General features: G+C 35.8%; 1 protein-coding gene across 1 annotated transcript; it reads left to right on the forward strand.

The window, feature by feature from the left end:
* The first annotated feature begins 4130 nt into the window (after positions 1-4130).
* Positions 4131-10859, forward strand: LOC143630378 (uncharacterized). Its single transcript, XM_077099416.1, has 15 exons — positions 4131-4379; positions 4469-4530; positions 4606-4673; positions 5280-5401; positions 5472-5577; positions 5971-6022; positions 6122-6239; positions 6306-6336; positions 6422-6445; positions 6541-6665; positions 6790-6871; positions 7608-7730; positions 7813-7866; positions 7990-8059; positions 10343-10859. Exons 1-15 carry the CDS (start codon positions 4199-4201, stop codon positions 10676-10678), a joined length of 1554 nt encoding a protein of 517 aa, XP_076955531.1. The 5' UTR covers positions 4131-4198; the 3' UTR covers positions 10679-10859.
* The last annotated feature ends 8504 nt before the right edge of the window (positions 10860-19363 follow it).

Below are 19363 nucleotides of genomic sequence, written 5' to 3' on the forward strand. Positions count from 1 at the left end.
GATTAACTACTGTCACACCCCGACCAAAGGCGGCAGAACATGCCGGGGTGCAACCGATTACCCAAATACACAAGACACTATTTAAAGTGACAATATTTAATCAACTCATTTTAGTTCATAAATCAATAAACAAACACATCTCGTTCATATAAACAAATTTGGAAACAAGTAGTAATCATATTGTTCGTTTTACTAATACCCTAATAGTTTTGGTAACGTTTTTCATCAAGTCCTCGAGTCAACAAAAGTCAAACATGTAACATTTCATAAAATAAAGTTTGTCAACACAAAGGTTGGTGAGCAATTCATAAGTTTGAGCATATAAGTATATAATAATAAAATAAAGCCACAAAACTTGTATTCAAAACAATAAATAAAAGCAACAACTTGGATAAAATAGTTATCGCTAAACAAGTTAGCGACACCTAGCTATAAGGGGATGCCAAATAGTCTAGGATTTTATTGACAATTGCTAAACACATTAGCACCACCTAGCTACAAGGGGTTGCCAAGTAGCCTAGGAATTTTATAGTTATCGTTAATTGCATTACGTTAACGACACCTTGCCATGAGGGGTTGTCAAATGGTCTAGGATTTATAGTTCCACCATCCAAAAGCCATAAACACATAGTAAGCATAGAACACCAAATCGAGCAATTATTTAAGTAAGGTATACAATCACGTTTGTGGGTTTAAAGATTTAAGTAAATAAAGCATTTAGTTTGATAAGTATGAAATGTCACCCCAAAACGAAATATGAAAAATGGGGTATGAAAGTACTCACCTCGATTGACGAATTGAGAAACTAATAAGTGATCGATATATAGAAAGCTTGAAAACGAAACGAACGAATCCGACTTGAAAGCTAATTGAAAACGAATAAATAAAATATATTAATGAACTTGAACTTTAGTTGAAACTACATTTACAATATTGGACGAGAATGTTCGGTTTTATAAAAATGAATTTATAATGAAGCTTATAATAATATTATTTATGATAAAGATAGTAATGATAATAAAAACTTGATAACATGTTACATATATATATATATAAGATAAAGATGACGATAATACATAGTAATACTACAAATTGAGAATTGTTAAAAAAAACTAATAGTAGTAGTAGTAGTAGTATTAACAAATATAATAATTATTACTTTATTGTCGAAAACGTTATTAATAGATTTATAAGTTTTAATAATAATAATAATAATTATAATAATTATATGTGCCATATTAATAATAACTAATACTTATAATATTTTAATAATAGTAGTATTAGTGATAAAAAGATATAACTCGAGTGATGATGACTTTAAATGTTAACTAGGCCCGACACGGGTTCCGGTTCAATAAACAAGTTGATAACATCAACAATATTAGAATTTGGTAATATTATTTAATAATCATAATAAAAATGACAATAATAATTTTTGTTAAAGGATAATAATAATATTCTAGATAATAAACATAGTGATAGTCAAAAAAACACTAATATTAACTTGAATAATTTGTTAACAAAAACAAACCGAAGTTGGTCACGAATGGAATCGAACTTGTGACCTCCCAAACCCGAGACACAACCACAACCAACTTCACTAGCCAACTATTTGCTAGAAAAACCCAAAAATGAGATTTAAAAACCATTAACCCGACACTATCATCTTCCCCAAAACAAATAAATCCAAACCTTATACCCAGATCCATTTTCGTTACAAACGGTTAAACCGAATCAGTACCTGAAATTGAAGATGAGGAACATGGGTCGCCGGAGTTGATTCCGGCCGCCGGAGGCGCGCCGGAAAACGGAGCAGAGAGAGAGAGAAGGGAGAGAGAGGGAGAACGAACGAGAGAGAGAGAGAGAGACAGCGAGGGAGAGAGAGGCGAGGAGAGAAGCGGAGATGGTGGTGCCACGGCGGTCGGCTTTCCGGTCGCCGGAAAAACGATCTGAGAGAGAGAGCCGTGCCGGAAACGCGAGGTTGGGAAGGAGAGTGCGGCTGGAGGTGGTGGGGTGCCGGAATGACGAGGAGGAGAAAAGGGAGAGTGGCCGGAGGTCGGTGGTGGTCGGAGGTGGTGCGTCGGACGTCGCCGGTCGCCAGAAAACGGCGCCGGAAGTGCGAGAGAGGTTGGGGGTGGGGCGGCTGGTGATATAAAGATAGGGTTAGGGTTTGTTATATATATCACATATTTACAATAAAAACCCTCCAAGTTTCAATCAATGTTTAATATGAGTTTAAAGGTTTCCAAAGCTTATAACGAGTTTACGAAAATCAGTTTGAACCCTTTATGTTTTTTTTAACGACACTATAACATGACAAACATCGATATTTATGGTTGAGGTATATAATAATATTATACAATAATTAAATAAGGTTCTAAAAATATTGAGTCGGGTTTACAATATGAAAGTTTACAAAACGAATATAAATCGTGACTCAAATTTGACGAATGTCACAACTACCGTGTTGATTTTGAAAAAAAAATGAAATAGAATTAAAAGAATGTTTTTTTTACGTGTTCAAAATCAATTTCAACAAATATTTCTAATTTGGTTCGATCTAAACAAACATCAATTTTCTCACATTTAATCTCCATTTGTTTCCTTAAAAATGCGATTTTCCCGATTTCCACCCGATTCCTTTCATTTCCCTCATTAACACTGCATTCTCGGGTTTAAAATACAAGAAAAAGAAATGATAAGATTGGATAGGGGAAGAAAGGAAATTATATACTTACAAGGAATTCTCGAGTTTAAATAAAATAAAAGAAAAGAAAGTGTTAATTACATTCTTGAGTTAGATCGAAAGGAAAAGATAGGGAAAAAATTGTAACTTTGCAATTATGTCCTCATAACAACATGGAAAAGAGAATTGAGATATGATAAATTAGTAATATTGTAATGAGTTATAAACTTTCCTTCACAATCATGCCATATTTGGCAGGAAAGTTTTGAAGGAAAAAATGCCTAAGTTTTCTTTCTATTCCCTTTCTTTTCTTTTAATAAAAAACTCAAGAATAAAAAAAAAATTCTTATCTTTTCTTTTCCAATCCTTTAAATAAAAAACTCAAAAATAAATCAATCTCCAAATCAAACTAAAAAACAAAATACCAATTTTGATTCCCATTTAAAAGCATCCAAAGTTAAAAAAAAAGAAAAGAAAAAAGAAAGAAGAATATAACCTCATAAACATGAATCTAGTGGGCCAAACCAAACCAAAGGCATCATCATTTCATAAATTGGATGTAACTCAGTGGTAGAGTACTCACTTTAGATTGCTTGCATCAGTTCAAGGTAATTCTTATTACAAACAACCTAGTCAACATGTCACATCAGCTTTTTATTCATTCTTTTCACAAACACTTGTTACCTACAACAATAACATATTCATTCTTCCCACAAACAACCTCATAATTTCCACATCACCAACATTGGGGACCCACCAACCACCATCCTTGAGGAAGGATCTTCAAGGATGGATGACCCTCCACAATACATGTCTTTTTCATCCTTTTAACAAATCTCCTCCACATAAGCCATGGATGGCCTTGATGCGGAAGGTCTTACTAGTGAGATGTACGGGGTTCAAACATCACTATCACCGATTTATATGGAAGATATGAGGGATGACCCTGGCTTGCCAGGGTTCGAGTCCTTATCTCACCCGGTTTTACCGGCCCCTCGTTGGCGTGCCTTTGGTGGGCGTGGGGGTCGGGTTTTATCCGAAGAATTCCTCAATAGGTGGACCGCTAGGGGCTCCGTCCGTCCGGACTAGTGGCCGGCTCAAGCTACCTTTAACCAATTGAACAGCGTACGAAGTATTCGGCGTTAGTTAATCGTTCTAAAAGGAAAAAAAAGGCATCATCCTTCCATCCATAAAAAGGAAAGAACCTGCGGAAGCGACCCATATGTGGCATCATAACATAGTTAAAGCCTAATTAAAGAAAAAAAGGGTGCACAATCTCCCTGACAATGACCTCCAAAACAAAGAAATAAAAAAAAATAAAAACATAATAATAATAATAATAATAATAATAAAATAACACTTGAAAGAAAGATAATAATAAAGCAACAACAAATACATACATTGATTTGGAATTGAAATCCGAACCCCAATCCTCTCTTTATCTCTCTTTTTTCATTTCCCCCAATTGTTTTTTATTTAATTAGGTTTTCACTAACCCTAATCTCCATTGAGATGTCAACGGCGGCGGCAGAGAAAGACGACGAAGTGATGGGCGGAGAGCTGTTGTTCTGTGGCACGACGGCGTGGGACACCATTGGCCGCCGGAAAGGCTCCACGGAAACTAACTTGGTTTCGCCCACGCGCCTCCGCCCACTCGTCGGCGTTGACATTCGCTTTGTGGCGTCTGGCTGTGGTCAGTCACTGACTCTTGCTCATTAATACGTCGTCGTTTTGCTCTTTTTTTTTTAATTTAATTGAAATTTTGTTGGTATTATCCTGTAGCATCTTGTCATTGTGTTGCTGTGGATGTTGATGGACGTTGTTATACTTGGGGTCGAAATGATGTAAGTTGCATCAAAGATTCAATTTTTATTATTATAAATAAAGTTCATATTTCTGTAAATAATTGGTGTTTGCAGAAGGGGCAGCTTGGACATGGTGATCAGATTCAACGCGATAGGCCCACTGTAGTCTCTGCACTTGCTTCGTGAGTTTTTTTTATATTATTTTAGTTTTTTTTGGCTTATGGGTTTGTTTTATGAGCCTTGAAAGTGATTATGTGATGTTGAGTCCGTTGATTCATTAGGGGTGAGCATAAACCAGGTAAGACTCGCTAGACCGGACCCGGTTATTTACAATAGAGTCGGTTCCAGGGTTCTAAGAATACTAAACAGAAAGTACGGTTTTTGGATTTTTGTTTGGATTCCGTTATTTTGGTTGCAAGTCATTTTTTTCGGTTTCATGCACTCTCCTAGTTTGAATGCTTGGTAACTTCTGAACATTTTATAATTTAACGAGATAGTTAATAAAATGACAGAATAAAGGACATTTTTTAATTTAAAAAAGCAGAAGCTTTATGAGGACGGGATTTGTAGTTGACTAGTCAGGTGAAACTGATTATCTAAAACCTATTTTTTGTCTCCTAAATAGTGGGCTTGTTACTTGTTTAAATCTGACAATTAATAATCTAAAACTCTACTAGTAATGCTTGGTATCGTTTTTACATATACACATGCTTGTCAAAATTGTTTTTAAACAAATTTAAATTCATGAAATAACATTAAAGTTCTTGATTTTGTTATATAAATTTCAGGTACAAAATTGTTAAAGCAGGGAGCGGGAAAGCTCATACAGTTGTAGTAACCGAAGACGGACTCTCTTTGGCTTTTGGTTGGAACAAACACGGGCAGCTCGGTTCAGGTTCAGTGAGAAATGGTGAGTTAATTAAATATATTAATTATTGTATAAAGAACATAATAATAAAGTTGATTACTTTCTTTTGTAGAAATTGAGTTGTATCCGGTATGTTGTCTGGTATCTGATGTCACGAATGTTGCATGTGGAGCTGATTTTACTGTATGGTTGACTCCTAATGAAGGCACTTCTATATTGTATGGTCAACACATTTTTATTTAATATTTTTTTAAGTTTATCATATTTATTTTATGTAAATGTGTTGGCCTGAAAGTTATTAAAACTAAATAAATCGTTATGGGCCTAAACAATTTAGATGAATCTACGAATGTATATTACGAACATATATGAATGAACTAGAAATGTTCATGTTTGGTCGTTTATTGACTAAACGAACTTCCCACCGAACGGTTAGTGAACATTCTGTTTGTTTACTGCCCTATCTGTTTTACATATAAGCTTTCCACAGATCCTTGTTTTGGCCAATTTAGACTTAAAATTACATGAACCAAGTTTGTCATGATTGTAAATTCGGTTGTTTATGTTTGGAATATTTTTTTTTTGACTTTATGTTGTTTGTTGGTTTTTAGAACGGCTGGCCTTCCACAATATGGTCAACTGGGACACGGAACCGACAATGTGGTATGCTTAATAACATATTTGCCACACCTTTTAATTTTAAAGATTTATAAGATCATAAATGTACATTTTGTAAGATAAATTATTATTCTTTGTTTACAGTATAATACAAAAGATAGTTCTGTACGACTTGCTTACGAGGCTCAACCGCGCCCTAAGGCTATTGCTTCTTTTGCTAATGAAACCATAGTTAAAGTGGCTTGTGGATCAAACCATACAGGTTATTTTTCAATTTTTTATTACTTTTGTTATAATTCTTTTGTTTCTAATAAGGTTTTACGTTTAGTTGCTGTGGATTCAAATGGCCATGTTTACACGTAAGTTTTTTTGCACGGTTATAAATTTTTGATAAATAGAAGTGTTCATTAATGAATTTATTTATGGTCTTTTTATCAATTGTAGGTGGGGCTTTGGAGGATATGGGAGGTTAGTACCTTTTTAACTTATAACTTCTTTTAATATGTATTTTGTTTTTAAATTTCTATTATGTTTTGACACGAACTTGTACTATGATATAACAGGCTTGGGCATAGGGAGCAAAAGGACGAGTTTAGCCCTCGCCGCCTTGATGTTTTCACAAAACATAATCTTGTACCTCCAGGTGCAGTCGTGTCTGCTGGTTCTGTTAATTCTAGTGTTACTGCTGGTATGCCGAATTTGTTCTTTTTTGCACATGTTAAATATGTTTATTAGTAGTGCGTTTCAAATTTACATCTTAAACGGTTAGGTTGGTTTTTGGGTTCTTGTGAATGATAAATTTGTGTGTTCAGGTGGAGGGCAGATGTACATGTGGGGCAAGATTAAGAACACGGGTGATGATTGGATGTACCCTAAACCTCTCATGGATCTCAGGTTTCTACCTTCTTTCTAACTAAACGGGTCATGTTCAGGTCAACTTGTTTAACTTTCTTAACCCGTTTATTAAACAGGTCGACACGTCTGCCGGGTTAACCGTTGACTCATTTCTTACAACCCACCAACCCGTTTTACGTGTTTATAATATGATTGCATGCCATCACCTCGTTTGACTTGTTAAGATTAGTGGGTTAAACAGCCGTGACTGCTTGGGTTAACTTGATTAACCTGTTTAGTTTGTAACATGTTTAATTAAACAAGCTGACACACCAACCCGTTTTACGTGTTTATAATGTGATTGCATGCCATCACCTCGTTTGACTTGTTAAGATTAGTGGGTTAAACAGCCGTGACTGCTTGGGTTAACTTGATTAACCTGTTTAGTTTGTAACATGTTTAATTAAACAAGCTGACACACCAACCCGTTTTATATGTTTACAATACGATATCAATCTGTCAACCCGTTTAAATCATTCAGGCAACACATTTTTAAGTGTGTTTGGGTCCGGGTTGACGTGTTTTACTCCCATAAATATATGGGTTGTGTGTTCGGGTTTAATGCTTTAAACCAACATGATTTCTCAACATCAAGGTTAATAATATTGTAACCTAAACTTTTATTTGTAATACTTGCAACTTGCAAGACAATTAACTTTCTCCCCAAGTGCCTTTTACATGGGCTTATCACATAATTTTAGGCAAGTAAAGATTTAACGTGGCTTTTTGTGCGTAGTGGTTGGAACATACGTTGCATGGATTCAGGCAGTATGCACCACTTTGTGGGTGCAGATAGCTCATGTATAAGTTGGGGCCACGCTCAATCTGGTGAGCTCGGATATGGACCCCACCAGCAGAAGTATGTTACTTTGTTTTACACTTTCACTGTGTGCTTTACCATCTTCAAACGGCTGTAAATTCGTTTAAATTTTATTTGGCAGATCGTCTTCTATCCCAAAGAAGGTAGACGCCCTTGAAGGAATGCATGTTTTAAAGTAAGTACTCTGGTTATGATTTTATCCTAATTTAGTAATTCAGATACTTATTATGTTTCTTAAAGAATTGAAATTTGCCAAGCATTATTTCTGGTTCTAATTATCCAAACCGTTGTCCTGCAGTGTTGCATGCGGTTTTGCTCATTCTTTGGTGGTGGTTGATCGGATGAATGTCGGTGGTCAACTTGATCAGGTAAACTCCATCTTGTAGTCTTTTAATTTGTGTATTTTGTTCCAATGAAGCTAATAATATATTTTGGGTCGTGTTTTTATTTCAAACTTGTAAAATCCAAAATAATTAGTTAAAAGGACAAATGGAGTTAAAGCGGGCCGAAGGTTGTTACAAGTCTGACCCGCCGACCTGTTTTGATGAAAATTCTGGGCTGAATCAATCTTACGACTTGTAAAAATGGCAAACTTGCCGGATTTGTACTCACTGGTTTTAAGTTTTAACGGATGGCACCGGTTTCTCTTTTATTTTCTAATTTCCAAAGTCAGTATTTTGTATCTTTATTGTTATTTTAAGGGATATTGGTTTTTAATACGTTCAACTTTTACTCTTTTGTAGATAACACTCCCAACTAATGATTTGTCTCTCACCACTCCCAACTTGTAACTTATTTTTTTTGCCACTCCCGAACTTGAACTTAACAGGCTCTAACTTCATTAGTTTTTTTGTTGACATGGCATGTTTTTTGTGATATGGCATGTGATGTGGCATTTTTTTAGAAAGTTGTGGGTTCATGTCTCTACTTCATCATCTTCTTTATAATACCCTAACATCTAATACCAACACCACCCAACCAACCACCTCCATTACCACCACCACCATCACCCACCTTTATCACCACGAACAATCAGTTTCCACGGCTGTAACTAGGACTTCCATGGTGACTCGTCGGTTTCCACGTCTGCGACATCGAGTTCCACGGTGACGACCTCAATTTCCATGGGTCGTCAATGAGATGAGTCAGATGACCTTTGCAAATCTCTTGCTCTGCACCGCCTACGGCCACGATTCCCATGGTGACTCGTCGATTTCCTCCTACCACAACCACTTTCACGCCAAACTCGCTTCAATTTTGGGGGTTTCAACAAGGTGTTTGTGAGTTAACGAGGTTGACGATATCATAAATCGGTTGTTGGAATTCCAGTAAGCCAGGACAATACGCCAGGTTCAGATCTCCGTAGTCGAGGTCCATTTGCTTTGTTCCACCTCTCGCAAAATCTTCCTTCAACAGCCTAATCTGTTAGAGTTGAAAACTTCTATCATGATACGCAGTACTAATAACCTCTAGTTCGACCTTTTTTGTGTAATGATAACCTCTAAATTGAAAAGGATATGAAGGGGATGAAGATTGGGTGGGTGGGTGGGTGGGTGGGTGGTGGTGGAGGAGGTGGGTGGTGATGGAGGTTAGGGTTTTGTGAGTGAAAAAGGAAGAAGATGAAGTTGATGGTTATTGGTGGGGTTTATTTTATTTATTTAGTTATTTCTTTTCATTAGAAAAATGCCATGTCATGTTTGTAATGCCACATCAGTAAAAACACGTCACATCAGCAAAAAAAACTAACGGAGTTAGGGTTCGTTAAGTTCGGGAGTGACAGAAGAAAACTAGTTACAAGTTGGGAGTGGTGAGAGACAAATCGTCAGTTGAAAGTGTTATCAACCAATGAGTGGAAGTTGAGAGTATTAAAAACCAATATCCCTTATTTAAATGATAAAGATGATTGAATATATCATATATACATTACTCTTATTCCAAAGATGTAAAAGTATAAATATTAAGGTTAAACGTTAAACGGCTGGTTTGGCTTACACTGTCTATTTTTAAGTTCTGAACCCGGCTGGAACTATAGGGGAGTTGGGGTCAGCTTGGACTCAAATCAAAAATCAAAATATTGGTTTCTTGAGTTTCTGAAAATCTTTTGGTTTCAAGTTTTTGGATTTGGGATTGAGTTCGGTTCAGTTTCGGTTTTATAATTTAGGCTTCAAAATTTTCGGGACAAAAAAGTAATAGCCAAATAATAAATTCGGCCTCAAATCTTTTTGTTAATTAATGATTAAATGATCGTTATACATTTGGGCCTAGGGTTTAGGGTTTGGGCTACACTGTTAGAAATTTTTTTTAATAACTTAAGATCCAAAATAACAAATAAAATTCCAAAATTTGGTTCTTTTCGGTAATAAAAACGGAAATCATTTTTTTGAAAACATTAAACCAAATCGTCGATTTTAGTCTTGGTTTGGGTTTTTTCGGTTTCATGCACACCCATAACTGGAACGATGGAACATAAAAGCGCCAAACCGTCAAAATCAAACCATATAAATCTCAAAACGGTCGAATTAACCAATTTGATTCTGTTTGAACGTTTCAGTATAAATCTCAAAACGGGCCAAACCAACCAGTTTGCTTCTGTTTGAAGGGCTCAGTTTTTCTACAGTTTATGAATACCCCTAACCCTTAATTCTTTACAGCTTGAAATATATGATGGAAAACCCGCGGGTGAAGGAGGGGTTGAAGAACCTATTACCGAACCCACGACCGCCAAACAAACCACCACCCGAAAGGCGGCTACTGCCTCAAAAACACCAAACAAAAGGAAGAAGAAATCCAAGGAATCTTCGGACTCAGAATCTGAAGAAAACAATTATGAAGAAGATGATGATAGTGACTCGGATGCTAACGGTTTTGCTGAAAAGAAGAGTAAAAGAGGCGGGGCATCTTCTGGCAGAGGCCGTCCACCTGCCGTCAATAAGGATGGCGGGGCGGCACCGGCTAAGAGAGGAAGAGGGAGGCCGAAGAAGGCGTGAGTTAACTCGGTTGTACTTTTTTTTAATTGTTTTGACTAACTTGTATTCTGATCCGGTTTAGTGTTGTTTGGAACAAAGGTGAGGATGGTTAGGGGATGATTTGTTTATTTGTATCGTTGGTTTATTTTCGAGTTTTATGTATTTTTAATTTTGGATGATTTTTCTTGAATTTGTTTTTGAAAGTCCTCACAGCGAATTTAAAATTTTAAAATCCAAAAAATAAATTTAAATGATGAATAGTTTCATAAAAGTAAGCTAATATATCACATAATAATAACCAACTTTCAAAGTTAGGTCAAAGTTGCCCAATAAAATAGTAATCAACTTTTAAATAAGATAATATGTCATAATAATAATATTTAAAAGTTAAAGAAATACGTATAATTGAAAATACAAATGCAAAGCTTAATGTGGAGACCACAAATTGCTTCTGGTTGAACCCTTTACGTAGACTCGTTATGCTTACATATAAGAAAAGAAAATCTTACGAGACACAACATAAATATTTTAACTTTGCTATTTCTTTTAGAGATCAATTTAAGAACTTGGATCCTAGATGTACCGGTGAATTTAGACCAAAATTCAAGGTTAACGTTAAAAAATATGTTTTTTTATCGTATTTCATACAATGTAAACAATTATTTTACCGTATATCATACAATAACCTAAATTGATTTACCGTATTTCATACAATATTGTTTTTTTTTAACTTGGTGTTGGACATATATCATCATTTTCTTGATTTTTTTTATAAAAGATTGCTAATAAGACTTGCTATGTCATTGTTCCTAATTTTAGATTAGAAGAACCAAAATTTAAACCATCAACTTATAATCAATTCCAATCTAATTATATTATTAAATCAATTGAGTTTGTATCCACTTGACCTCTTCCTATTGGTCATTTCAATTGTTTCCATACATAATAACCACTTCTAATAATTTCTTTACAATTAAATAATTATTAAATTAAATTAATCAGCAACCCAATTACCTTATGTAATACTCAGCCCGCATTTAATCCATTTACTTCAAATATGGTAACTAAATAAGCCTTAATTGACCATCTCAAAAGTTCCTTATATCACGTCCACTATCATCCTCCTTTTTATCTCCACATTTATCAACTATTTTCCGTTATACCAAATTAAATTCCAGATCTTGATGATTCTCTTGCTTCCTTTACGTGATTTTGTGGTGCTTCTTTTTCTGAATAGTTTGTATCAATTAACTAAGATATTGAGGTTAGTCGATTATATTTAATTTATTTTTATTCAAAAATAAATTATATGGTATACTCATGTTATTTTGTTTAATTCGATTTTAATTCGCTGATGAAGCTGCAGTATTACATGTTAGTCATGCTTTGACAATGACATTACATTTGCCTTTTTATAACTTTATTGTTACAATCATTATTGAATTTCGATTTCATTTTAACTTGTTTATTTTATAATTTTATTGTTATGATATTCATTTTTTAGGTGTATTTCTTTATTTCTTATGAACTATGAACTATTTATTGATGTAATTCTTGATGCATATGAGTCAACTAGGATTCTTTGTAGATGACTCTTCAACCGTTTTAATTGTATTTGAATTTGTTATAATTCATATGAACTGTTAGATGTAAACTAAACTTTGTTAAAAGTATTAATCCATGTAATTTTATTTGAATTTCTTACATTTTAAAGTTACTAAATATCTAAAATCAAACAACCATAATTATCTCCTTCAATCATACACACTAAGCGTATGTTTTGTCAAATTTCCATCAGTCAACTTCTGTTTCTTTTTGAACGACCAACTAAGTAACGCCGGGTACTCCGTACGCGGCCATTATTGGCTAAAGGTAGCCCGAGCCGGCCACTAGTCCGGACGGACGAAGCCCCTAGCGGTCCACATATTGAGGGATTCACCGGATAAAACCCGACCCCCATGCCCGCCAAATGGCACGATAGCGAGAAGCCGGTAAAACCGGGTGAGATCAGGACTCGAACCCTGGCAAGCCAGAGTCATCCCTCATATCTCCCATATAAAATTTTGATAATGAGTTTTGAACTCCCTACCTCTCACTAGTCTAGTGAGTGCTCTATCATTGAGCCACATCCAATTTATATCATCAGTCAACTTCTTATGTTTGGAAATAATTAACTTCTTATGTTTGGAAATAATTAACCGTCATTTAATTTATTAGCTGTTTTTTTAAATATAACAATGTACTAAAATACCGGGTTCACATTTCCAAAATCTTACTTATGTAAATTATTTACGTTAATTTTCTTCATAGTTTTTCAAGATTTGGTTATAATACACATGCATCTTTTATGCATGAATGAAAATATGTTTTTAATACATTATGACGATAGGGGTAGCCTAAAGCCCAATAAAATGACTTTCACACATTAAAGGGAAAAATGTTAAATGGTTAAGAGGTTCGTTAACCACCAATTCAGGAGAACAAGTACATGAACAGTAAAAAGCATGTAAAAGTAACACATCACATCACTGATTACTTGTACAAGTCTCTCAGCCGTAAAAAGGACACATGCTCAGAAAGCATACTATTAATCACAGGTCAAAAACCTTCCGCTCCTAAAAATGTCAGCCCTCTACTGCAACAGGAATTCACTAGTCTAACCACGGGACAAAAGCCTTACATTTCTTCCACTATATAAGAAATGTAACTCAGTCATAACAAACACACCAGATCTGGGAGTTAACTTACACTCTCTGATCTTCTCTTCTTCCTTGAGAACTTGCACTTTGCATGTTTCTTTCTTACTTCAAAATAACATAACTTCACTAAGAATCTACATCCAAGAACCGGCTCTTGCATCTCGGTCTTGGATCCTTAGTGAACCATAACAAATAACAACTAAACTAGTGAACCTCTCTCTACGTTTTGCAAACGTAGAAGGACCCGACGACCTGCGTTAGGTTAACCGGAAGCCTTGAAGCCGTTAGCCTAACCAGTCTATTCACTATCATTGGTCTTATAATTGTTGTAGCAACAAGTTGGCGCCCACCGTGGGGCTACGCCGCTTACTTTATCTTATAGACCAGTAGTGTAGCTCCATTTTAATCAAAATCATCATGTCGGAAAATGAATATCCCGAAGAAGTTGACCAAGTGTCAAGAACACTGACACCAAATGCTAGCCAGCAAACTCCGGCTGTGACCGCGCCTCTTTCCACTCCGGGAGGTACTCCGACGTGACCTTTGTTCCTCGAGTTTTCACCTTTTCAAACTCCAACCCTTTCACGATCCGGAGTTCTTTCTCCTTACGTCGGAGTCACAAACATCCTGGAGCGTGTCGACCTGACACCGGAAGGGGTATCACGACATTTCTTACAACTAAGATCTCTTCTTAACCAACACGTGAGCCAAGAAAGAGAAAAATGGATAAGAATAAGGCTGGATTATGACGATTCGGAACCCTCATTGTCACTCGGACCTCCATCTTCCCGTTTTACCAGCTCACGACCAGCTGCTTCTCATTTGGAAGCTGGTCCAAGTGAGACTCACCAACCTTTTAACCCAACTCCTTATGCCTATAAGAGGCCAAGCCCAACGGCCTTCCCTTTGTTCACTTCACAACCCTTCGGGCATGAAACCACTCTCGAACAAATATGGTAGTCATCAGCTTCAAGTGGTCCTCCTCCTACAACCACTACATGGGGGCAGGCCACGACGGTCTTGCCCTTGGCTGAGAGTGCATCAATGAGCACCCCCATGGGAACAAACCAAATAGCAGCAACTACTGAAAGCCTTCAAGGCTTTAACCCCATGCCTCAGATGATGGCTCAAATGATGGCACACTTCCCTTGGACCTAGCTCATCAACCAAGTGTTGAGTACTCCCCAAGGAGCAACAAGTCATAATCTCGCTAAAAGGGTAGAAGAAGACCTTGCAAAGCCCTACAAGCCCAGTAACCTATCTTGTTTCTCTCAACAAATCGCCGATTATGACTCTCAAACGAAAATCAAGATGCCATCCCACATAAAAACATATGATGGGACCGAGGATCCTGAAGACCACCTCCAGATCTTTACCGATGCTGCCAGAATTGAAAAGTGGTCCCACGCTGAATGTTGTTTAATGTTCATGCAAACACTTGTCGGATCAGCCAGGATATGGTTCAACGACCTTCCTGCCCAAAACGACCTTCCATCTTTATCAAACTTTTGGAAATTATACTTATTTTTACCTCCAATATAGGATCTACTAGCACACCTGTCTTTCATAACCAATCTTTCCCAAAACTTCACAAGATAATTGCAAACTTCTTTGAAGGCTCTTTATATCACTAATGTTAAATACTGATGTGCACGAAATGGTATATAAAAATTTAACAAATAATGACCAAGCACAACGAGTAATAAAAACCTAGAATACCCTAAACCAAACCACTAGCAACAGCCAAGTGAACCTATCGGGTGTAGAATAGCTATGGGAAGACCGGAAATATCGAACCCTAGAGACACTAATTTAATTAACGAGACTAGTTCTAAAAGCTAATTTAAAATAATAATTAAGAAAATATATAGTTTTGGTTATTTATTTATTTTATTTTAAAAACTAATAATTAATTAAACTAATTACTTAATTAAATTAAAGTATACTAGAAAAATAAATTACCGAATAAAAACTTTCGTAAATTCAAATATGAGAAAGAGTTACCTAGGCAAGGAATCCGAATTGTGACGACTCGGGCTTTTATCGGTTACGGGAAAATGATATGAGAACCGGGAATCTAAAAGTATTAAGCTCTAGGAAACTTAATGGATTCTTAATCACTCTCAAGGTGTCACCTAAAAAGAAATCTTAGAGATCATGTAAAATAACCGGCTTATTGGTTCACCTGTCAGTTCACCAACTATGATTAATTACCATAGAAAACAGCTAACCCGTCGGTTTCACTATCTCAATGCACCTAAGTACACGGGGTGGTTTTTGAACAGTTTAAAGGACACGGGTAAACAGTGAAATTAAGGCAAAAATAGGCAAACCTCCTGCCAGATAATTTAACCTAAAACCCTAACAACGCAGACAAACCCGACAACTTACCACCCGTCGGATATTTAAGCTAGTAAGAATATAAACTTCTAATAATATGCCAAAAATCAGTTTCTATGGTGAATGAGCTCAATAAACCATAAACAAGTTGCAAACACACAGTAAACAACCCTAACATGCCCTAACTACCGACACTTCTGCGCCACGAAAACCTATCAAACTCAGTATCCTAATACTTCAAAGACACCAACAAACACACTCACATATGCTTTGAACATATACAAACCAAAGTTTACCCGACTATGACTCAAAACCCTTCGACCCATACTATCTCAAATCACAAACCATATCGCCACACTGTTCCCACACAACCATAGAGTTTGATATCAAAATAGCAACCCAAACACTCCTTACAAAATAAATGAGTAAACCAAATCTCAACCCAAACTAGCCAAGATCAAATTATCCAACCCATCAATTTAACCCGAGCTCATATAAGCCAAACCTCACTTATTAACCCAACCACTACTCACACAAATCATCTAAGCCTAACTCACTCAGACGACCTAAACTTCAAGAAAACTCAACTACCCAAGCCGACCTAAACGCTCTCACTTACCACTAAATTTCCAAACCATTCACCGTACGAAGCCTAAAACCCCTCCCTACGCATGCAAGCTTTGTTTTTCCCCTAAAAGTTTTCTTATTACATATATACAACTAGTGTATTTATAACAACCTCATGTGTTCAAATAATCACTTCTAAATTATAAACTCTCTCTCTCTCTCTATATATATATATATGTATATATATATATATGGTATTGTCATGACAACAAAAAAATTTGATTATGAGGATTTGTTTTCAAAGGTTGTTAAACGATTATATGTGTAATTTCAAGATTTTAAATATTGTCACCTAAGGTGACAAATCTCTTAATAACTTTATAAATCGAGGTTTCATTTTGAATGTTGAATGCATGATTTATTTAGTAACAAGTTACAACTTTTCACCATCTTACATAAACTCAATGAACATGGCTTTGCAAATCTTTTGTGACGCATCTATAAATACTTTATGTTTCATATCGTGACATGAATTTTATTCAATAACGATTTACGTGAACTATTACCTCATATTATCGCAAGCATCATCACTTTATATAATTTATTCTCATCACAGTAACTTTAGGTAATCAAATTCATTAACAAATTGGCTTACAAGATTTACTTTCGATAATGATCAAAACGTTTCTCTAGCTACGTGTTATCGCGATATATTGATATAATTATATTCATTTTCTTGGAAATGATTGAACGGCTTTACTTAAGACCTCATTTTCAATTTTAGTCTTTTATACGCTACGCGATTTACATATTTCAACATTAAATTCGAGTCTCACAGATTTTTACGATTTCTTTTCATTTGATGAGATGTTTCATTTACAATATCATTCACATGAGATTCCATTTTGGTGTTCTGATTATGACATAATTCAACTATTCAATAACAATTTGTGTAATACTTCCGTTTATCTTTTGGATGATACTTTCATAACTATGTTATTCATATTTGAGCATTTATGCTTTTCAAGCAAGACGCGATTCTATACATTATTCTATATCATTTCATCTAATCTATTAATGGCCTATGTGTGGCTGTCTACAAGTTTTGGCACTATTAAAAACCGTTATTATAATGACGATTATATAAATAGTTTCACAATAGTGGTCGTATTCACGTTTTATCATATTTCATCGATTGTTTTGGTTGTTAATCAAATGCTATTTTATTTATAATGATACACGTATGCGTCACCCCAAAGAAACTCACCTCATTCTCGTGTTATCACATTTCATGTAATCATATCCTCAAATACTTATAACCTCAAGTTGTTCACGTGTGAAACTCGTCGTACGATGTTATTATTAATTGTATCGTTGTCTATCCCAACTTTATGTGTTCATTTATTGGCTCATTTTTCACTTATCGAATTTCATTTATCGGTGTTATTTAGTGCATCGATGTATAGACTTGACAATTATCTTGATGACTTTTGACTTTAAATCTCATTTCATATTGTTTACCCTAAAAAATATTTTATTTATTTATTTTATTAGATCGTCATTACTTATCTAAACCAAAATAGTTATTTTCACATTGGTTATACATTAAGATTTTAATTATTGCAATTATTTATTCTACTTTCCTACTTATTTAAAAAGGCCAACCCTGAAATTTCCAACCGCTAGTACTGTTTGTCAATATTGGTAAAATTCAACAAATTTATTTACACATCTATTTTAAATATTTCAAAATAAATTTGCCTTTTAAACCACATGATGGGATGAACCATGTGGACCATACGACGATCGAAATAATTATGGGTGCACACTTAATTATCGAAATCCCCGTATGGAAGCCATAGTAAGTACACTTGTGTGCGATAACTCAGGTCCGAGAATGATGACAAAAAAATGATAGAAATGCGGATCATAATAAGGGCACGGTGGATACGCCGACGGTACATCCTATATATAAGTGCCTTTACTATGTTTCTCATTTGTAGCGTTTTTCGAGTCATGCCAGGATTTGACGTTTTTCTTTTGCAAAAACATTTGTTCATACAATTATCTTACTAAAGAAAATATTCGTTATAATTACTTTTTCTTTGATTTTATTTTAATTTCGGGACGAAATTTCTAAAAGTAGGGGATACTGTAACATTTTGAATTTTCGGGTATATTTTCAAACCAATATTTGAATCCGTGTTAGTAGTTGTAAACCCGACCCGAGCTTTTTATTAATGGTTTAGTCGATCTACATTATCCTTGAATGTAACTTCACCGATAAGCATCCTTTATGCGTTTATTTATCTAGCATTTGTTAACTTAGAAACTTATATATATAACTTTAGGGGTTAGTTGGTCATTTCATTAAGTTTGTTTTTGTTTAGAATGTTTTCTAAATAGGTTTGAAACACAATTAGAACTTGAGGGGCCAAAATGTAACAATTATAAACCATATATAAATAACAACAAACCTAACCCTCATCTCTTCCACCAGCCGCCCCCTTCCCCCTTGCCGTTTTCTGGCGCCGATTTCCGGCGACCGGCGAGCCCGCACTTCCGGCGGCCGGCGAGCACCACCTCTCCTTTTTCTCCGACACCACCACCGATCACCACCCCTCTTACCCTCCATCGTTATTTTCCGACGAGCCCCTTCCTTCTTCTCCGGATCGTTTTTCCGGCTACTGGAAAGCCGGCCGCCGTGCACCGCCTCCCTTTCTCTCTCGCCGTACTCTCTCACCTCCCCTTCGGCCTCTCCGGCGATCGGGAAAACGGCCCCCGTTGCTCCGGCCACTGTCTCTCTCTTTATCTCTCATAGGCTCTCTCTCTCTCTCTCTCTCTCTCTCCGTTCTCTCTCGCTCTCCGTCTCTCCTTCTCCCCCTCTCCCTCCGGTTTCTGTTTTCCGTCTCCGGCAGGTTCGGCTCGGGTTCTTCCTGGTGTAGAGCCACGACCTCATGTTCACGTAATAGGTAAATTAATTTGGGTGTTGGTGTTATTAAATTTCATACATCGAATTTCAGATTTAAATTTGTTAATAATCATTTTTGTTTATCGGTTTTATTCTTTGAAACGGGTTGGATTGGGTATAGAGTTGTTT

The sequence above is a fragment of the Bidens hawaiensis genome, unplaced genomic scaffold (genome assembly GCF_021521415.1).
Source record: "Bidens hawaiensis isolate Kalapana, Puna unplaced genomic scaffold, B.hawaiensis_p1.1 tig00005653_1, whole genome shotgun sequence".
NCBI classification, from domain to species: Eukaryota; Viridiplantae; Streptophyta; class Magnoliopsida; order Asterales; family Asteraceae; genus Bidens; species Bidens hawaiensis.

Bases quoted from the DNA above. Each gene is read 5' to 3' on its own strand.
- LOC143630378 (XM_077099416.1), top strand. From the start codon at position 4,199: ATGTCAACGGCGGCGGCAGAGAAAGACGACGAAGTGATGGGCGGAGAG. The intron at 6,240-6,305 runs GTTATTTTTCAA...TTTTACGTTTAG, and splicing joins TTGTGGATCAAACCATACAG to TTGCTGTGGATTCAAATGGC. The intron at 7,867-7,989 runs GTAAGTACTCTG...GTTGTCCTGCAG, and splicing joins GAAGGAATGCATGTTTTAAA to TGTTGCATGCGGTTTTGCTC.